This window comes from Prunus persica, chromosome G5 (assembly GCF_000346465.2).
Source record: "Prunus persica cultivar Lovell chromosome G5, Prunus_persica_NCBIv2, whole genome shotgun sequence".
NCBI lineage: Eukaryota > Viridiplantae > Streptophyta > Magnoliopsida > Rosales > Rosaceae > Prunus > Prunus persica.
In genome coordinates this window covers 12176294-12194041 of record NC_034013.1, presented here as the reverse complement: position 1 = coordinate 12194041, position 17748 = coordinate 12176294, and the positions used below count along the sequence as shown (strand labels likewise).

General features: G+C 39.2%; 5 protein-coding genes and 2 non-coding genes across 7 annotated transcripts; 4 read left to right on the top strand and 3 right to left on the bottom strand.

Moving 5' to 3' along the window:
* On the bottom strand, window positions 1051–4454 carry LOC18776134 (3-oxoacyl-[acyl-carrier-protein] synthase I, chloroplastic). Its single transcript, XM_007209876.2, has 8 exons — window positions 3953–4454; window positions 3169–3527; window positions 2652–3083; window positions 2382–2555; window positions 2158–2271; window positions 1788–1889; window positions 1624–1690; window positions 1051–1516 (listed from the first exon to the last, which is right to left on the bottom strand). The coding sequence occupies exons 1-8, from the start codon at window positions 4431–4433 to the stop codon at window positions 1449–1451; spliced, it is 1797 nt and encodes a 598-aa protein (XP_007209938.2). The 5' UTR covers window positions 4434–4454; the 3' UTR covers window positions 1051–1448.
* Window positions 5146–5219, top strand: TRNAV-AAC. The gene has a single exon. It is a non-coding gene; the product is annotated as a tRNA-Val (tRNA).
* Window positions 7896–10171, top strand: LOC18776112 (B2 protein). The gene is made up of 5 exons (XM_007209206.2): window positions 7896–8873; window positions 8993–9093; window positions 9315–9398; window positions 9505–9615; window positions 9710–10171. The coding sequence occupies exons 1-5, from the start codon at window positions 8105–8107 to the stop codon at window positions 9749–9751; spliced, it is 1107 nt and encodes a 368-aa protein (XP_007209268.1). The 5' UTR covers window positions 7896–8104; the 3' UTR covers window positions 9752–10171.
* Window positions 11142–11213, top strand: TRNAC-GCA. Its single transcript has one exon. It is a non-coding gene; the product is annotated as a tRNA-Cys (tRNA).
* LOC18776916 lies at window positions 11194–12957 on the bottom strand. The gene has a single exon (XM_007209180.2). It carries the CDS (start codon window positions 12594–12596, stop codon window positions 11451–11453), a length of 1146 nt encoding a protein of 381 aa, XP_007209242.1. The 5' UTR covers window positions 12597–12957; the 3' UTR covers window positions 11194–11450.
* LOC18775710 lies at window positions 13390–14927 on the top strand. Its single transcript, XM_007210031.2, has one exon. It carries the CDS (start codon window positions 14078–14080, stop codon window positions 14678–14680), a length of 603 nt encoding a protein of 200 aa, XP_007210093.1. The 5' UTR covers window positions 13390–14077; the 3' UTR covers window positions 14681–14927.
* LOC18776568 (RNA polymerase II transcriptional coactivator KELP) lies at window positions 15027–16887 on the bottom strand. The gene is made up of 3 exons (XM_007208772.2): window positions 16489–16887; window positions 16230–16335; window positions 15027–15508 (listed from the first exon to the last, which is right to left on the bottom strand). Exons 1-3 carry the CDS (start codon window positions 16783–16785, stop codon window positions 15417–15419), a joined length of 495 nt encoding a protein of 164 aa, XP_007208834.2. The 5' UTR covers window positions 16786–16887; the 3' UTR covers window positions 15027–15416.

The window sequence follows — 17748 nt, the reverse complement described above, 5'->3', positions numbered from 1 at the left end:
AAAGCGGGGTTAATTAATTTAATCGGGTGCTAATACGATCCACACATTGAGAGCCTGAGGAGCAACTTCACCTATTAGTTTGAGAATGAAATGATTTAACAAGGCCTTAGTCTCTAACAAGTTGCAGCTAGTGGTTGGAATGACAAAATTTTAAAAGAAGCCAATTGATACATCTTGAAAGGCATCTCTTTCTACTTGTGATTTGAACTTTCCTTCCATCTGTATGCAAAAGTAAAAGGCAACACTTCATTAATCATTGCTATACATGAGAGCCATGGGTTTTTTTTATTTATAAAATAAATAATAATGTTGGTGCTACAAATATAGGGGAAATACATTCTCAGATTATATTATTCATTTTTAGTCAAAGTAAAATGGAAATCTCTTCCAGAAGACTTGAAGTCCATGCTTAGTGTTAATTACTATTGTTAATCTAATTTCATTTCAGTAATTAGGACAATAATTCCAGAGGAGTGCATGTTTTTCCCAATAGCTAATTCCAGAGAATATTATGTTTAAAAACATCTAGAGGTCACCAAAAAAAAACAAAGGTTAGTGTGATTAATTGGATGATAGCATGTCCTTTTCTTCGTTATTAAATCTTGAACTAAGATGGAAGAAGTAGCAATTAGTCTTCATTAATTGTCAAAATAAGCCAATGGAACTTGAGTATTTTTTAGACCATTAGTGCTAAGATACCTAGTCAGGTGTGTTTGGACAAGAACATAGGTTTTGTTAAGTTTAATGTTTCTGTCTATTTTATGTGTTTGACAGTTGACACCAAAATAAAAAATAAAAAATTATGTGTTGACAGTACATTTATTAAAAAATAAATAAAATACTACCCATGATCAACAAACCTTATGTAATAGGACTGGAATCTAAAATTTTGGGGGTCAGAAGAATCTAAAACCTATAAAAAGATTTTATCATGATTGAAATAATATGAATGTAAGAACCTTGTTTATGGACTGAAGTCAAAATTGGGCATGGGCCATATGCCTTAGTTAAATTCTAATTCAACAAACAAAGCCCAATTGAATTGGATAAGGAGGTGAAATGAATGTTTTATTTGCCATTTATGTTTTGAACTCCCCTCAATAGTCAATACAAAATAATTCATTTGCGTTACAAACAGGAAAAATCTGAAAACAGACCCAACTGTTGGGCAAGAACAGCACAAAAGAAAGTGGATTTCATGTTTTATTCAATGGAAAAAGAAAATTAAAAACACTAAAACCTGCCTCATCAAAGATCATGATGAGATAAATTGCACGTGGTGAAAAGGGCTTCATGGGCTGGAGCACTCTCCACAGTGCACTTCATTCTCATACTCATAGCCTCTTGTATGCTTCAGAGAAGTGGAAACACTCACAGAAGCAAATGGTTCTAATTAGAGAAAGATTAGGGGAAGATGCTGCTTTTCTTCTTGGCTTGAATGTTGTTGTTTAGGGACTGAAAGGGGCAAAGACAACCACAGAATTGTGCCCGCCAAAGCCGAATGAGTTTGAAATAGCTGCAAGTGGAAAATCTTTGATTAGTCAAGACAGCTATGGATTGGAATGCAAGGAAACTCACAGACTATATTTTGGCTTCTTTGTGAGAGTGTGTCAAGGCACTTACCAACATTAACCTCATGTTGCTTCTTCACGTTGGGGACAGTGTCGATTGTAACAGCAGGCTCCAAGTTCTATGAACCACAAGTATCAATTAGCATTGCATCATATAAATTTGAAATGAACTAACTGAAGCAAAAGTATGCGAAAGTGAAGGTTGCGGTGCAATACATCTTGGTTAATTGTTGGGTGGAGCCAGCCAGTGTTGATGGCTTTAATGGTTGCAATGGCTTCCAATCCACCAGCAGCCCCAAGACCATGTCCAATCATTGACTGAAACAAGAAAAAAGAACAAGATAATTAAAATGCACTATTTTCATGTGATTAAAGTGAGAGTGAAAAAATCTTCTTGCCAGGCTTAAAGTGTGAAAATTAGCCTGCATACTATAATTTTCAAACAGATATATTATTTCCTTGAAAAGAAGAAACACAGGTTGTTTTGAGAATGCAAATAAGTCTATATTTCAGTCCATTGTAGTTAACATCTAACTGAAATCATTTCATCAAAAGTAAATATGTAAATCACATTCAGGGTTCTTGCCTTGGTCCCATTTATCTTGATCTCAGATGTGTCCTTGAAAACCTTTTTGATTGCACTAAACTCAGCCAAATCCCCTGCTAGTGTGGATGTTGCATGAGCATTCACATAGTTCACCTGTGAGTTATAAATTGGGAGTCCATTACATCAGAATCTCGAATGGCCATAGATAAATCACTTGGGGAACAAAGACTTTCTTCGTTTAGGAGATCAACAAATGCTCTTACCTCTTCAGGGGAAACACCAGCATCTTCTAAACTCTTGGTTATGCAAGATGATACTCCAAGACCATCTGACCTAGGATCTGTCATGTGATGAGCATCACACGTTACGGCACCTCCTAAGTACTCTGCAATTATCGGTGCTCCTCTGTTCAATGCGCTTTCCAAGCTCTCCATTACCTTTCCTCAGTGAAAAAATGTAGTCAGAATCAGATGCTGGGACTAAAATACATAAAGTCACACTGCAGAAGAATGATATTATGATTTTTCAATTACCAGTACACCAGCGCCTTCGCCCATAACAAAACCATCACGATCTTTGTCCCATGGCCTGGAAGCTCTGTGTGGTTCATCATTTCTCTGAGACAAAGCCCGGCAAGCAATGAAACCACCAACACCAGTAGGCATGACTGCAGCCTCAGTCCCACCAACTACCATAATATCTGCTTCACCTCTTCGAATGTGATTTGCAGCTGCATAAAAGCAATAGTTTGCAGTGGCGCAAGCAGTAGAGATGGAGTAATTGGGTCCCATTAAGCCAGTGTCGATCGCTAACAAAGCTGACCCCATATTGGTAATGGAGTAAGGAATGAAAAATGGACTAATCTTTTTGTATCCCTTTTGAATAAGAGATTCCACTCCAGCACTAAAAGCAGTTAAGCCTCCCATGCCAGTCCCCACAATCACTCCAATCCTTGTTCTGTCCATCTGTGAAACATAAAGCCAATGGATTATAAGTGCTCAATGGGTGAAAAACTGAAATGCATTTTACAGCAACGAGAATGTGACTGACAGTTTCAAGGACTTGAGGTCCAAGGTTGGCATCTTCAAGAGCCTTTTTGCCTGCAACTATACCGTATCTCCAGCAATCATCAAGACGGCGATCATTCTTCCCATCAATGTATCCTTTAGAAGAGAAATCACGTATCTGTCCCGCAAATTGAACTGAGAAGTTTGAAGCATCAAATCTATCTATCAGAGTAATCCCACTCTCTCCTTCCAGGAGCTTGTTGTAGAATGTATCAATTTCACTTCCAAAAACGGAGACTAGACCCATTCCTGTTATTACAGTTCGTTTCTTGGGATCTTTTTCTCGTTTCGGAGCAGAAACAGTTGGAGATGCCATGGCCTTGATTGTCCTGCATTTTGGTGCTGAGAATGGATAACAAAACTTAGAGCTGGACACCCAATTGGGAAAAACTCACTTTTCTCATCCTTAACAAATCTAAGTGCCTCACAACCCAAAGATGACAGTTTGAATTAATGGAATGATCCATTTTGCAATATAGCTCACAAATTCATACAAAAATCTCCATGATCAGTAGTTCAGATTGACCAGACTGACATTTCCCAAGATAACATATATAATACTAGCAAAGCCATATAAGGAAGCAACCAATTTATGAAAACTTGGTGTTGACAAAAACTAGTATCCAACCATGCAGCTCAAAGTACTTTATAAACAAGACCATTAATGTCATTTCAATCTGTCTTGTCTAGGCTTGTTTAACTATAATGAACCAATGCATTATAAAAGAGAATGAAAATGGAAATTGACAATAACAGAACTGAATTACCTGAACTAGAAGCAAACCCATTTGATTTGTTGCCACTTACAGGCATATGCGTGCTCTCCACTTGCCTAAGCCCATCAAACTGTGCCATGGAAGCTCCATTAATGCTTCCTCCTGCTTCTCTTGCTCTAAACAGCACACCAGAAGAACAAGGACCAGCAATACCAGCCATGATGATCTCTCTCTCTCTCTCTCTCTCTCTCTCTCTCTCTCTCTCTCTCTCTCTCTCTCTCTCTCCAACTCTATTTCCCAAACAAGAACATATGGTTTTAATAGATACAAGGAAACTGAGAGAGGTTTGGGTGCTTAGTGAAGAGAAGGAGCTAACAAAGAGAGGGTTTTGTTTGTTTTGGTTTTGAAATGAGTTGGAAAGTCCGCCACCTATCTCATTTAGACAGTGAACAAAGCTTTGGGCGATGATATTGATAGAGCAAAAAAGAAGGTGGCTTTGCATTGATTTCGCTTCATTTTTTGACCTTTCCATTTTCTTTTGAGCCGCTTAACTACCACAAACAAGAAACAACTACTTGGGTTTCAAATATTCAATGCAAGACCAAAAGAGAATTACTCATATATTCATCAAGGAAAGGTACCTTGCTCTTCAATGCTTACCTGTTTCTTGCGGTAGTTTATTACAATGTTTGTGTGTTTGATGCCACAATGTTGCCTGCTGTGGTGTGCATCTGTCAAAGTTGTCAATTGTCAATCCCCTTGTCTAGTACTTCCAGGTAATATTACCCTTTTCGGTAATAATATTATTCATTACATTGTATGTATTTTTGGGAAGAGAATATCGCTAAATAAAGAACTAGTTGATAAATAATTCTATTTTTCATTTTACAATGAATATAGCATTTGAACTCAATATATTCCATAATGTGATTGAATTGAAAATTTGGAATCTATTAGCACGCTCGCAACTAACATAATTTCATCCGCATAAAAAAAAATATTAAAAAAAAAAAAAAAACCTAACATAATTTCTTGACCTAATTACAGAGACTAGCAGATTTAGGTAAACAATTTCCTATTATAAATTTGGTCATCCGTGTTTTAGTTCTAATAGTTCTTTTCTTGCTGATTTCTTAAATTATTCATGAACAATTCCAACGTCCATCTGTCCCAGGCCAAGCTGAAGTTATAGAAGCATAGTGTTGTTTAGATTATATATAAAGCCCAGAAGGATTAGCATCGACGGTGTCGTGGTGTAGTTGGTTATCACGTCAGTCTAACACACTGAAGGTCTCCGGTTCGAACCCGGGCGACGCCATTTGTCATCTCAATTTAATGCTTTAATATTTTTTCGGTTCATGGACTGACCTGAATTCACCGAGCCGGACCTATCCAGACCCGCCCCACTCAGTCGTGCAACACGTTCAATCTCCATTAGCCCTTGATCACATTATTGTGGACCAAAATTAAGAGCCAAATTGTAGTTGGCGGTTGGCTAATTTTTTCATTTTCCAGTTTCCAATTCTGGCCCACAACTCTACCGACTCTTTTTTTCTTTTGTAAAGTGCTCGATTTAGTCGACAAAGAGCTGTTACCATCATCATCATCAAGATCAACATCAAAGCAAACACACCTCATTATGCACAATTTTAATGGTGGGTCATGTTGTAAGCTAAGGTTTAAAACATTATGAACGACTTTTTCTCCAAATGTGCTCTACTTAGGCAGAGACATCGAAAGTATGATAATATAACATATTTCATAAAAATCATGTCGACTAAAACTTTAAGTCTTTTTTTTCTTCTTATAAATATAATGCTCTTTTATCTTCTATCAAGCAAGAATATTCTGTTGGCACTAGGAAAAAAAAGAGCTTAGAATATTCGGTTTATGTATAATTTTGAGGATCACGTAAAGAGGATCGTCAAAATTAATTACACTTAACATCTCCTCATTTGTGTGTAAACTTATTGCAGAATGGGACCAGTTAATATCCTTCTTCGTCTTCTTTCACTTTTGGTCAATTTAACAAGTGGGTGGGTTTTCTTTCCAAAATAAGTTTGGTTCAAGTGGTGCTTAAGCCTCCATGGCTAGCAATTGTGGGTTTGTTGTGGCATGGTTGGCTTTTGACTAGTTGACTTTGGATAGAATCATGATCCTAATCTGGGCCACAAGACCCACAAGCATTCATCTCAATGCTCTTCCATTTACTTTCTTGTGTAGTAATCCACAAATACAAACATTGGTTTATTTCAGTGTTTAATTCAAACATTGGTTTATTTGTTTTTGTTTATTGAATAACAGTTATGCGACTAACAATTTTCAATTTGATTGATTTTTTTAAAATATAAATGATTTACAAAAGCATTGCTTATGAAATAGACGATTATGAACCTTTAATTACAAACAACATCGCATAATGAGAATGATAATAGCATATAGGAAAATTTGCATAAATACTACTTGAACTTTTAGGCATGTGCATGACTACCACTTACAATATTAACCACCTAAATTATGTAAAATATTACAATTTACCACCTACGCTTAATTCCGTTAAAATTTTCATTAAATCAAGTCCACATACGGTACATATGTTATTTGCTGAAAAACCCCTTCTAATAACTTTAAACCCCTATTGCGGAGCAGCATCCTCTCTCTCTCTCTCTCTCTCTCTTGCTTAGCCATGTGTTTCCTACGTGTGTGTGGTAATCCTTGTATAGATATGTATGGTGAATGGTGAGAGTGCAATTTTGTGATTTGCCATATCCGTGGACTCATATGACCTTTTATAAATTGTTTTTTGGTAAGGTTTTTATAATTTGGCAGTCAATTCTTCAAAAACCGATACTTATTTTTTTTGGCTTTGGTTGAGATATGGAGGGGAGTTGGAGGGAGGGTAGGGGACGGGACTACTTGGCAGTGGGGGTTTAGAAGGGGGTGGGTGGGGGAGGTTGTGAGATAATTACTTGGATTTTAAAAAAAAACCAAGAAAATTTTATTTTAATTTTAAAAGGTTTTTTGGTTATAAATTAAACTGAGTTTGATATAGGTGGTAAATTTTGATAACTTTACAAAATTTAGGTGGTATTCATGAAAATTCCCCTAGAATATATAAAATAAGAAGTGAAATGGGAAAAATAGTTAGCATTTCTCTATCATAATTTAACCCTTTTTTTTTCTTCTTCTTTGTTTTGCTTTCTAAATAACATAATGGCTTAGCATGCTTCTTATCTTAGATCAATTAAAGAATTACATGATATTACACAAAAACCATTTCCTATAGGACCAAATAAGTACACACAACAAGCATTTAGTAAGATGTCAAGTACTATAAGAAACACGCATGAAATGAGAATAACATTATTTTATTATATCCATTCAATAACTTTATAACACGCACAATAACTTCAACTTTATTGACGGAAAAAATAAAATACCAAATTTTTCTCCGAATACTATATAGCTCTCCAAACCCTCGTTCACGTGTAGAAGCTTGATTGAGACGTGTAAGCCCCATGGCCAAGTCACATATATACTCGTAGTTCTACGCGTCTTGTCCTTTTTTTTTTTTTTTTTTTTTTTTTTTAAAGTCTTAGCTCCGAAGCAAATAAACTTCGCAGTCAAGTGTGAACTCTCTCTCAAACTCCACCGAACCTCCTAGACCTTCTAGAAATGGTACCAAATCAAAACACCCCCTCTACTCAATCACACTCTCTCTCTCTCTCTTAATCTCTCTCCTACTCTCCATCTGCCACCTCACCCTCCCTCTCTCTCTCTCCCTCTCCCCCTCTCTCTCTCCCCCACGTCTTAACGCGTTTTTGCTTTCATCACCCATCTTTTTAGCTCCAACTTAATATCACAGAAGCTTGTTCTGTTCTCTATTGGGCTTAATTTCCCTCCAAAAAAGTAATAAAATCTTTGGATCTTTCTTCCTTTGACAAATCAACACGCAATCTTTAAACCCCATTTGTCCCCTTCCTAGAAATTTCCTTCCTCATGATCTCAATAGTAAAAGTTATTCCCTTTATTTAGCATTCCGCACCACACCCACTTCCTCTATCATATTTTCTCACCTCCCCTCCTCTTCATCTTATCTCTCTCCTCTGTTCTGTGATCCTCTTAATCTTCACACACACTGCATAAAGTTCGAATCTTTCAACAACCCAGATTTTTAGTTTCTTTATCGGATTTTGATACAAAATGGAGAACAACAACAACCAGTCGTTTTGGCAATTCAGCGATCAGCTTCGTGTTCAAGGCACCAACTTTGCAAATCTCACAGTTAATGATTCGATTTGGAGCAATTCGTACAGCAAGAGGCCTGATGAAAGGAGAAATTTCGATATAAAGGTAGGCGGCGATGTCAGTCCTCTGATCAATTTGACCCCAAAAGGGTCTGATTTCAATGGCTTCAACGACTCTTGGGTCGACAATCTGAAGCCAAAAGGGTCCTCTGACTCCAACGGCTCCAACGATGGCTGGAACAGCTTCAAGCCAAAAGCTTCAGAGCTCAACAACGGCTTCAACGACAGATGGAACAATTTCAAGCCAAAAGCTTCAGAATTTAACGCTTTTAACGAGGGCTGGAAGCTTGGTGCTGCTGCTGCTGCTGGGCCGGTTCTTGGCGGCGGCTCGCAGCTCAATGGCGGCTTCAACAAGGGGATTTACTCCAAGCCTGCAATTTACAACAACAACAACAACAACATGGTCAATTTGAAGCCCTACAAGAACAAGGCTCATGAGGAAGATCTTGTTCATGGCGGCAAAGTTGGGAAGAAGAACAACAACAATTCTAGCAAGAAGAAAGCTGGTGGAGATGACAACAACAAGGACAGCAAGGGCGCTGTGGACAAAAGGTTCAAGACTCTGCCACCAGCTGAGTCTTTGCCTAGAAATGAAACCATTGGTGGATATATCTTTGTCTGCAACAATGATACCATGCAAGAAAATCTCAAGAGGCAGCTTTTTGGTATGTCCCCTTTGATTTTTCTTTCCATAATTTTGTTTTTTCAATTGGTTTTGCTTCAAAAAAGGAATTGATTTGATGAACATGTGTTAATTTTGTTTTTCTGCATAATTCTTTTGCAGGTTTGCCTCCACGTTATCGTGATTCAGTGAGGGCGATAACTCCGGGGTTGCCCCTCTTCCTCTACAACTACTCCACCCACCAACTCCATGGAATTTTTGAGGTTTGTAGCTTCTCTCCGGCCGACACTTCTCTTTGAAATATTTAAATTTCATCCATTTGCCGACTTTAGACTTTTCACCTAATATTTTAGTGTTTTGTTGAAGAAGTAGGAATGTGTTTTGCTTGTTCAACTTTTGTTTTGGCCAAACTTATAGATATTTATTTACGTTTTGTGCTGTGCACCAATTGCTAGCTAACAACGACCTTTCTTGTGGGTTTTAGGCTGCAAGTTTTGGAGGCACCAACTTTGATCCAACGGCCTGGGAGGACAAGAAGTGCCCTGGCGAGTCACGTTTCCCAGCTCAGGTTTGTGATCGATTTCAAAAGAATTCGAGATGAGCAAATTGAGTGCTCTCAAATTTACCATTTTACTGTGTTTCATTTGCTCACCATTTATCCTCATGAACCGCAGGTTCGAGTTTTTACCAGGAAAGTTTGTGAACCACTTGAGGAAGACTCATTCAGGCCAATTCTTCACCACTACGATGGCCCTAAATTCAGGCTTGAACTTAGTGTACCAGAGGTAAACGCCACGGAACCAAAGCTCACATTTTCCCTAGCCAGAGATTTGCAATTTGTTTCCAAATTTCTAAATGCATATTTTTTGAATTTTGCAGGCGCTGTCTCTGTTGGATATATTTGCAGACCAGAACCCTTGAACAAGAACCAAGGTGTAGAGTCGTACAGATAATACAACATACAAGTTAGTGAGAGGAAAGAGAATAGTGGATAGGGTTGCTTGGCATCATCAAATATATATTATAAATGTTGGTTGGGGAGTTGAGAGAGTTTGGGGAGAATCTGAAGACGGGTGAATATACAATATGTAGGATATATATAATGTATAATGGTTTTTTTTGCAAGGGGCTGAGAATTATATATTCTTTTTCCTCTTTGTTCTTTCTTTTGGAATGTGTAAGCAAGTACAGTACAGACGACGAGGAAGGGGATATTTATTATGAGTTTGTATAAGGTTATAAAAATACATGGTGGTGTAACGCGTATGATCGAAAATAAAGCGAGTTTTCAAGAGATTAAACCTGTTTTTTCTTAAGATTTTTGTAAAGGGTTTACTCCAATATCAGTCCTTTTGGTACCATATATGATATATCCTTAATTAGTTCATTATGAAAAGTAATGTTATGACTCGACTCAAGTTCTTAGGTTCAAGTTTATGATGCTCGTCTGTAAATCCAGTAATGGTTAACCTAATCAATCCCCTGTCAATCTGAATTACATATTCATTTCATTAACCTAATCAATGAGCTGTCAGTTTGAATCACACTCGAGTAACGGCAGAACTTTTTAATCAATGGTCCAAATCCACAAATTTGTAGGAGTAAATTTCTTAGCAACTATGATTTTTCCAACCTTGTTATCTGATAAACACATGGGACTGGTGTCCTTGGAAAAGGCATAAAGTTTGGTCCATGTTGATGAGCAAATAGGCAATAAACAACAAATTGAAAAGCCAGTTATGGTTGATGGGTTGGCTTATAGTTATAGCAATTTAGCAAAGTGGGGAAGAAGAAATTGATAACCCAATTAATGAGTTGCTTAGAGAAGGACGTTAATGAATATGTAGGAGGCAGTTTCTAGTTAGGCCATCTGCAGCAGGAAAAGGGTTGGTATTGTTGCCCCATCTAGCTGGTTATTTTCCATTATTTCCTGTTTTTAATCAATAATAATTACATTCTATGATAGCAACTGCAAATTCCAAATATGATAAGCCAAGTAAAATTTGTGCATCCTTGAATTGAAATATTGACTGGCTCTCTCTCTCTCTCTCTCTCTCTCTCTCTCTCTCTCTCTCTCTCTCTCTCTCCTGGAAAACCAAAAATATTGACTCGAAAACTTGACTTAGTCTAAGCAAGATTTAATTAGCAGAGTCCAAAGTGGGGGGCCTGCTTGAACCTCCAGAATGTTGATTGTTTCACACGAATCATTCATTCGCATTATACGTCACCGGTTAACTATTATATGAGTTTTTATCTATAGGTCAGTTTTTGTTTAGTTAAATAAAATAAGTTTGGACGTTCACATCAACAAGGGTCCATAGCTCAGTGGTAGAGCATTTGACTGCAGATCAAGAGGTCACCGGTTCGAACCCGGTTGGGCCCTTTAATATTTTTTATATTTATTTATACTTTTTGGCACTAAATTGTACACTCTATATACATTTTACAGTTCTTTACAAATCACTCTCTTCGTCTTTCTGTTTTACCAGAGCTTACAAATCTCACTCAGGAATCAGGATTCAGGATAGTGTATATTTTCTTAAACACCAATCAAAAACTTATACACAACATTGAAATCAAAGATAATAAAAAGAGAAACAAATACCCAACTCCATTGAAATTACGTTAAAGACCAACAAGCCACACACTGCACCAGCCCATTCTCATTACACTTGGGGCACCTCTCCCTCTTATCCCCAACCACCACCTTACAACTCCCGCCACACTCCATGCACGGCACGAACCGGGCCCCACCGCACCCCTCGCACGCTCGCCACCCCACCCCTCTCTCCACGCCTGCCAACTTCACCATCCTCCCAAACACCCCGGACTCGTTCAGCTCCACCACCTCCTCCGCCCCACCCAGATACCTCCCCTTCACGAAAACCCTCGGCACACCCACGCCGCCGTCGGAGTTATTGCTCTCCTCACCCAGCAATCCCCTCAGCTCACCCAGAAACTCGCCGTGCAGCGCCACGTCACGCTCGTCGTACACCACCCGATGGCCCTCCAGCACCCCCTTCACCTTCTGGCAGTCCTCGAACGTCCGCCGCACCCCTCGCAACGACGTCGTGTAGACTACCACAGAGTCGGAGCCGCCGGGCGGGCACCTCTCCGGGTACTCGCTCAGTGGGTCCCGCCTGCTCTTCATCAGCCTGTCGTAGACCGCGAGCTTGCCTTCCTTCTCTCTCTCCAGCCTGTCCCTCATTATGAATATGTTCTCCTTCACCGGCTTGATGTAACCCGCCGCCGACTGAGTCGCCTGAGTCGCCTCCAAGTCAACTCGTGACTCGGACCGGGTCGACTCGGTGTTCAGCTTCCACAGGGACCGCATCGACTCGCTCTTTCTCAAGTCGGCCGGTTTCGGAGCGAGCTTCTTGTCGAGCTCATCGAGCGTGTGGAAGGACAGGCTCTTACGGGGCTTCCTACTACTGGTCTGTTCGTCCTGGGTCGGGGAAGGAGTTGGGCTTGGCTCGGGTTTGGACTTCGGGTCGGTCTTGGGCTTCAGGTCCTCTAGGGCCTTGCTGACCTCGTCCCACGTGTGAGGGGCTGCTTCCGCTTCGGTTTCTAACGATTTGAGCTTGTCGAGGATTTGGGCCGGCACATGCGCGGGCTTTTCGTGGCTCTGCTGCTGCTCCTGCAACGTCGTATTGTCGAATACGAGCCACGGCTCTTGGATGGCGTTGATGTCGAAGACCGCGTAGCTCGCCGGCGCCGGCTTGTAGTCCACGGCAGCCTCCACTCTTTTCGAGGAAGCGCAGCCCATTTTTGGAAATGAGTTTGGTTTAATCTGGACCGTAGAAAATGTGTGTGAACTAAGCTAGAGTGTGTTTTTTGTGTGTTGGTTTTTATGAGAAGAAAAGAGAGCTCAAATGTTGTTTATACGTGTGGAGGGAATTTTGTGTGGCTTTGAATTTTGGTGGATTTGGTGCCAAGGCCTTGAGGTGATATGTGTGGCGTTTGGATAAACAAGGTGAGCCTGTGGATTGGCGCCACGTGGGAATATGTTCTGAAGTTTGGTTTCTTGGATTTATTGGGCCATGTTATCTTAAGAAGTATTAGTGGCTGGGAATGTGAGGTTTGTGATGAAAACCTTCGGATTACACCTTCCATATACCACAAATTTAAATTCAACCCAAAACGTGGGCAATTCGTCTCTTAAAGTTTGTAATACTTGTAAGACTTGATTTTTACATAAATTAAAATTGATAAAATTGAAACGACGGAGACAAAATAAAAAATAAATTAAATTATAGGGAATCAAAAATGCAATTTCGCTTGTACTTAAAAAAAAAATAGACGAGTTCGATCAACCCTGTTTCTTTTATCCTTGGCCTAGCAATTTCGCAAGGCCATTCTTATCATTAACTAGGCAAATAGGAGTCTTAAATCTTTGAAAACCAAAATCAAGTTTCGGCTTTGTTTAGAATGTGGCTAAATGATAAGGCCTCATATTCCATGGTTCCATCTACACAAAGATTTTCATTCATTTTGTGCGGTTGACCCTAATGAGATTTCCATTTATTTTCCAACAGCTGATTTCTCATCCTTGTTGGCAGAATATTTTGATAGTTTGTTATGGGTGTGTGATGAATAATTATTGCTTGAGTGAGTGTGGCTACACTGATACATCGCGATGTGGATATAATTGTAATTTTTTTTTTTGTTGGTACTTCTACAAGAATAGTCGATCGTATTTGTACTTACACCGTTACATGGTATTATCCGAGAGTACCTAACAATTTTTCATTTTTCCATTCGTTTGTTGTGGGGTAGCATGATTAGTCTCCATACTTGACCTAACACATGCTTGAGGGTATGCAACCCGTGATACTGATTGCAAAATTGAAGGGCTAAAAAGATGACTATTTTCAAAAGGGTGGAATACCAAACACCTACATTGCAGCCAAATACAAATCCCCTGGCACTCAAAATTTGAACTTAGTCTTCTTCTTCTAACTGTCGTTTCCTACTATTATTTTAACTCACGAATCTACCTCTTACTCTGTTCCTTTGCCTTTGGATCGGCCCAAATTTAGGCTTAAATAATTGTCCCAACGGTCCAAAAGTTTCACATGCAGCCATTTACACATTTCGAAAGAAAGAAGAAAACCACAACTAATGTGTCTGACTAATGTGTCTGTTCTGACACAACCCCATTGTCCGTCCACTGATATTTTGACAAAAGATTCCTCAAAACCTTACATATGGCACTGAAATTGTGGCCAAAGGTAGGAAATTTTCACAATGGGGAATTGCTCTTCTCTCAAAGGAACCTCTGGGGAGTGTCCTAAATCTATCAGGGTTCTTACAGATTCTGGGGTAGTCCTACAATTCAAGGGCCCTAAACTAGCTTCTGAAATCCTCACTGATTTTCCAGGGCATGGCATTTTCCAACAGGGCAAGGCCTCATTGCCATTGCCTGAGCAGGAGCTTCTAGTGAGTGGCCAATACTTCCTTCTTCCACTGAGGGAAGAAGATCAGCTGGTTTGCGAGAATGGGGTCATTGAGAAACTGGAGGCGGCTGCTGCTGAAGCTGAGCCTGTGAAGAAGTCATTTGGTGCAGGATCAGATTTTGTTGAGAATTTGGCAAATGGGTCATCTGCTCTTGAAGTGCTGCCATCTGGGGGAGATGGGGTTTGGAGAGTGAAGCTGGTTATTGACACTAAGCAATTGGAGGAGATTTTGTCTGAACAAGGCATCACAGAGGCTCTGATTGAGACAATGAGGATGGCTGCAACTGCAACTGCAGGCATGCCAAGCACTCCAAGGCAGACAAAGAGAGGGGCTTGGACTTGGAAGCCTATTTTCTCCAACTTGTTTAAGTTGCCCGCTGATCATGGGATATAAGCCTATCTTGTCCATCTTTGAAGGGTTTTTTTTTTTTGAACTTCTTTTTTTCCTAAATTAAAAAAAAAAAGAAAAAAAGGGGTTACTATTTACTAGGTGGTTTGTGGTGACATGAAACATCATGTTTCTCTCTCTCTGTCCCAATGTTTGAGGTTTTAGTTAGATTATGTAGTGAACTATGTTTTAGTATTTTGTACATATGATGAAGGCAAGGGATTTATGAAAAAATCAATGAGTATTTTGTGTTTTCTCAGTTTTTTTTCTTGTTTTTGGACCTGAAATGGGCAAAACAAATCTCAAACAAGTTAAATTTCACTTGGAAGGTAATTTAACTGAAGAACGACAGTTAAAAATTAGTCTGATAATTATTTCTTCACTGGAATACTAAGATAAAAAGGAGTTTGTATTGTACAATCCATAACCCGACGGTGCAGTAAACACAAACAAGAATCTCTCTTCAAAGATGAAGGATTATGGTAAGGATCATCCATTTCTATTTTATTTGTTTCCTTCTAAAAACTGAATATGACAACATTTCGTATGAACGTGTTAATTTGTAACAGATAACACAACAAGTTGACTTCTAACATTAAGGGCTAATTAGAAACATCACAGCAGTTTTCATGTTCCAAAGAAAATATTCTGCCATCAAGAGACCAATATGAAGCCCTAAAGCTGAAGCCAGTACAACCGACAAGGTAATGGAGGTTGAAAAGGATAAGACATTCCGAAAGTTTCAGATCCTTGACTCCATCTTACTGATGGCGTTCTCTATAGCAGGTACATTCTTCTTGAAGACTGCCCATTGCTCCTCTGTCAAACTAATTCCTGTAGGACAAAGATTTAAGCAAATACAACCATAAATAAGCTTAAGACAGTCATCAGTACATGCATCCGAAAGATCAAGTATACAAAAGCTAGAAACAAGGAATCTCTAGCTCAATTTTGCTAAAAGGGCCTCTTGGGATTATAGAAGGTAAGTAACGGAGAAAGGGAAAAAGAAGTACAATTCTGAGTTAGCAGCACTGAATGTAAACAACAATGCAGAAAACGAAGTTGAGAAATCTGCGTTGGTGGTTTACGACGCCAAGATGACAAGCTAACCCATAACTTAGATGTTTTGAATGAACACAATCATGATGAGGCAGTCAGATTGTGCAAGCAAACTACAACCCAGGGAAAGCAAGTAATGTAAAAATTGAACAAAAGCTTATGACACCCGACATGGCACTTAAAATATTATATGACAGTGATGGCATCAACCATTTCCAAATCAAGGCAAATGCAATAGTAAGTAAGTGAGCTCTATAATCAGAAATTGCAGCTAAATTAGATCATTGCCTGACATACATGCATACATATATTTGATCACAAACTCCCACATACCAGAAAAAGTTGTTAATAATAGGTAAGCAAACTGTCACAGAAAAATCTAATGTAAGTAATTGAAGCTGCAAGCTTAAATCAATGCCTTATATACATGCATAAATTGATAAATTAACAAGCTATAGGACTAGGGAGGTGTTCAAATAGCATATAAATAGATTACCTTTGGTAGTAGGAAGCTCTTTGCCATCTTTACTATAAAACTCCCTTATAGACACCAATGATTTCCCCCTGAATTCTTGAAGTGTCACCTTCCTCTTCGATGAAAGCTGCATCACAACCAAACCCCAAATCCCAAAAAGACCCAACAAGTAAGTACGAAATTAAGGTGAACCCAAAACAAGAAACACACTCATTTTTCATCTCATGGGTTTTTTTTTTCTTTTTCTCGGGAAACAAACAGAGTGAAGAGGAACTCTGACCCTGCAAATGACGAGATCGCCATTATCATCATACTCCTGGTCCTGGGCATCACCAAGTTTCGGGTTTTCATCTTCTTCTACTTGTTGTTGTTGTTGTTGTTCCTTTTGATTTTGCTCTTCGAGGAAGGACTGGACGACCCGTTTGACGAGCGCCTTGTAGGGGGGTTTAGAGAGGTCGAGGTCGAGCACTTCAGAGGCCTGCTTTCGAATCTTGAACTCTGTCATCTCGTCCATGTCCGATTTTTCCAGGATTCCACACACCGTTTTTTCGATCATTTGTTCGGTTTCGGCATCCATTTTTTTGTCTTCTGAAGTTCTTGCACAGAGAGATTCTATGAACTTTTTTCTTTGCTTAATTGGGGAAGCTCCGAGCCACTGTGAAGCTCCGTATTTCTGTACATTTGGGGATGTTGTCAAAGGGCGGGTTTTATTCCATGCGGACTGGTACACAGTAATGGAGCCACGCTTTACTATTTCATTGGTTAAAGGTGTAAAAGCATTTTTATTTTTATTTTTTATGAGCACCTTTCTTATTGAGAGGGGCGATAGTATACTAAACTCACACATACTATATGGATGCTAGGACTCGAACCCAGAACCTATCCTGAGGGAGTAAATACTCCAAACCACTACACTAGTGGGTCCTTTGAGTGTAAAAGCATCTTAAGAGCTTAATCCCTTACGATAATACATTCAACATATTATTATCATGGCTTGGTCATTGAGAAAAAAAATTTAGCCAAATTAATTACTATATCACTCAAATATATAATTTATCCATTTGTTGTTAGTTTCCGTTAAGTGAGTAGTTAAATACATTTTTGCCAAAAGATTCCTCAAAGGAACTGCTGGGAGTGCCCTAACTCTATCAGGGTTCTTACAAATTTTGGGGTAGTCTTACAATTCAAGGGCCCTAAACTAGCTTCTAAGAGCAACTCCAGAGATCAGGCCAAGCCCGAGGCTAGGGGGAGCCCAAGCAAAAAATCCAATTCCAACAGGCCACTTTTGCCCGGGCTGGAGGCGGGACCCACGAAGACAGGCTGGCCCAAAGGCAGCTCACGCCTGAGGGGTGGATGACGTCAGCGTGTGCTCCACCAATAGCTAGAAGACATGTGTCGTCGTCTGGGGGCTCCAATCGCCTGCTCTCCTCCAATCCAACGATTAGAGTTTTTTTTTTTTTTTTTGGCTATAAAATTATGAAAAAAATACCAAAAAATTATGAAATTTTTTTCTATAAATACATACCAATACTTTTCACTT

Excerpts from the sequence above, each read along its gene's own strand:
- LOC18776134 (XM_007209876.2), bottom strand. The coding sequence starts at position 4,433 with ATGGAAAGGTCAAAAAATGAAGCGAAATCAATGCAAAGCCACCTTCTT. Across the intron at positions 3,528-3,952 it reads TGGGTTTGCTTCTAGTTCAG|CACCAAAATGCAGGACAATC; the intron begins GTAATTCAGTTC and ends ATCCATTCTCAG. Across the intron at positions 3,084-3,168 it reads GACCTCAAGTCCTTGAAACT|ATGGACAGAACAAGGATTGG; the intron begins GTCAGTCACATT and ends TATGTTTCACAG.
- LOC18776112 (XM_007209206.2), top strand. The coding sequence starts at position 8,105 with ATGGAGAACAACAACAACCAGTCGTTTTGGCAATTCAGCGATCAGCTT. Across the intron at positions 9,094-9,314 it reads AACTCCATGGAATTTTTGAG|GCTGCAAGTTTTGGAGGCAC; the intron begins GTTTGTAGCTTC and ends TGTGGGTTTTAG. Across the intron at positions 9,616-9,709 it reads TTGAACTTAGTGTACCAGAG|GCGCTGTCTCTGTTGGATAT; the intron begins GTAAACGCCACG and ends TGAATTTTGCAG.
- LOC18776916 (XM_007209180.2), bottom strand. The coding sequence starts at position 12,596 with ATGGGCTGCGCTTCCTCGAAAAGAGTGGAGGCTGCCGTGGACTACAAG.
- LOC18775710 (XM_007210031.2), top strand. The coding sequence starts at position 14,078 with ATGGGGAATTGCTCTTCTCTCAAAGGAACCTCTGGGGAGTGTCCTAAA.
- LOC18776568 (XM_007208772.2), bottom strand. The coding sequence starts at position 16,785 with ATGGATGCCGAAACCGAACAAATGATCGAAAAAACGGTGTGTGGAATC. Across the intron at positions 16,336-16,488 it reads GCGATCTCGTCATTTGCAGG|CTTTCATCGAAGAGGAAGGT; the intron begins GTCAGAGTTCCT and ends GTTGTGATGCAG. Across the intron at positions 15,509-16,229 it reads AGAGCTTCCTACTACCAAAG|GAATTAGTTTGACAGAGGAG; the intron begins GTAATCTATTTA and ends TTTGTCCTACAG.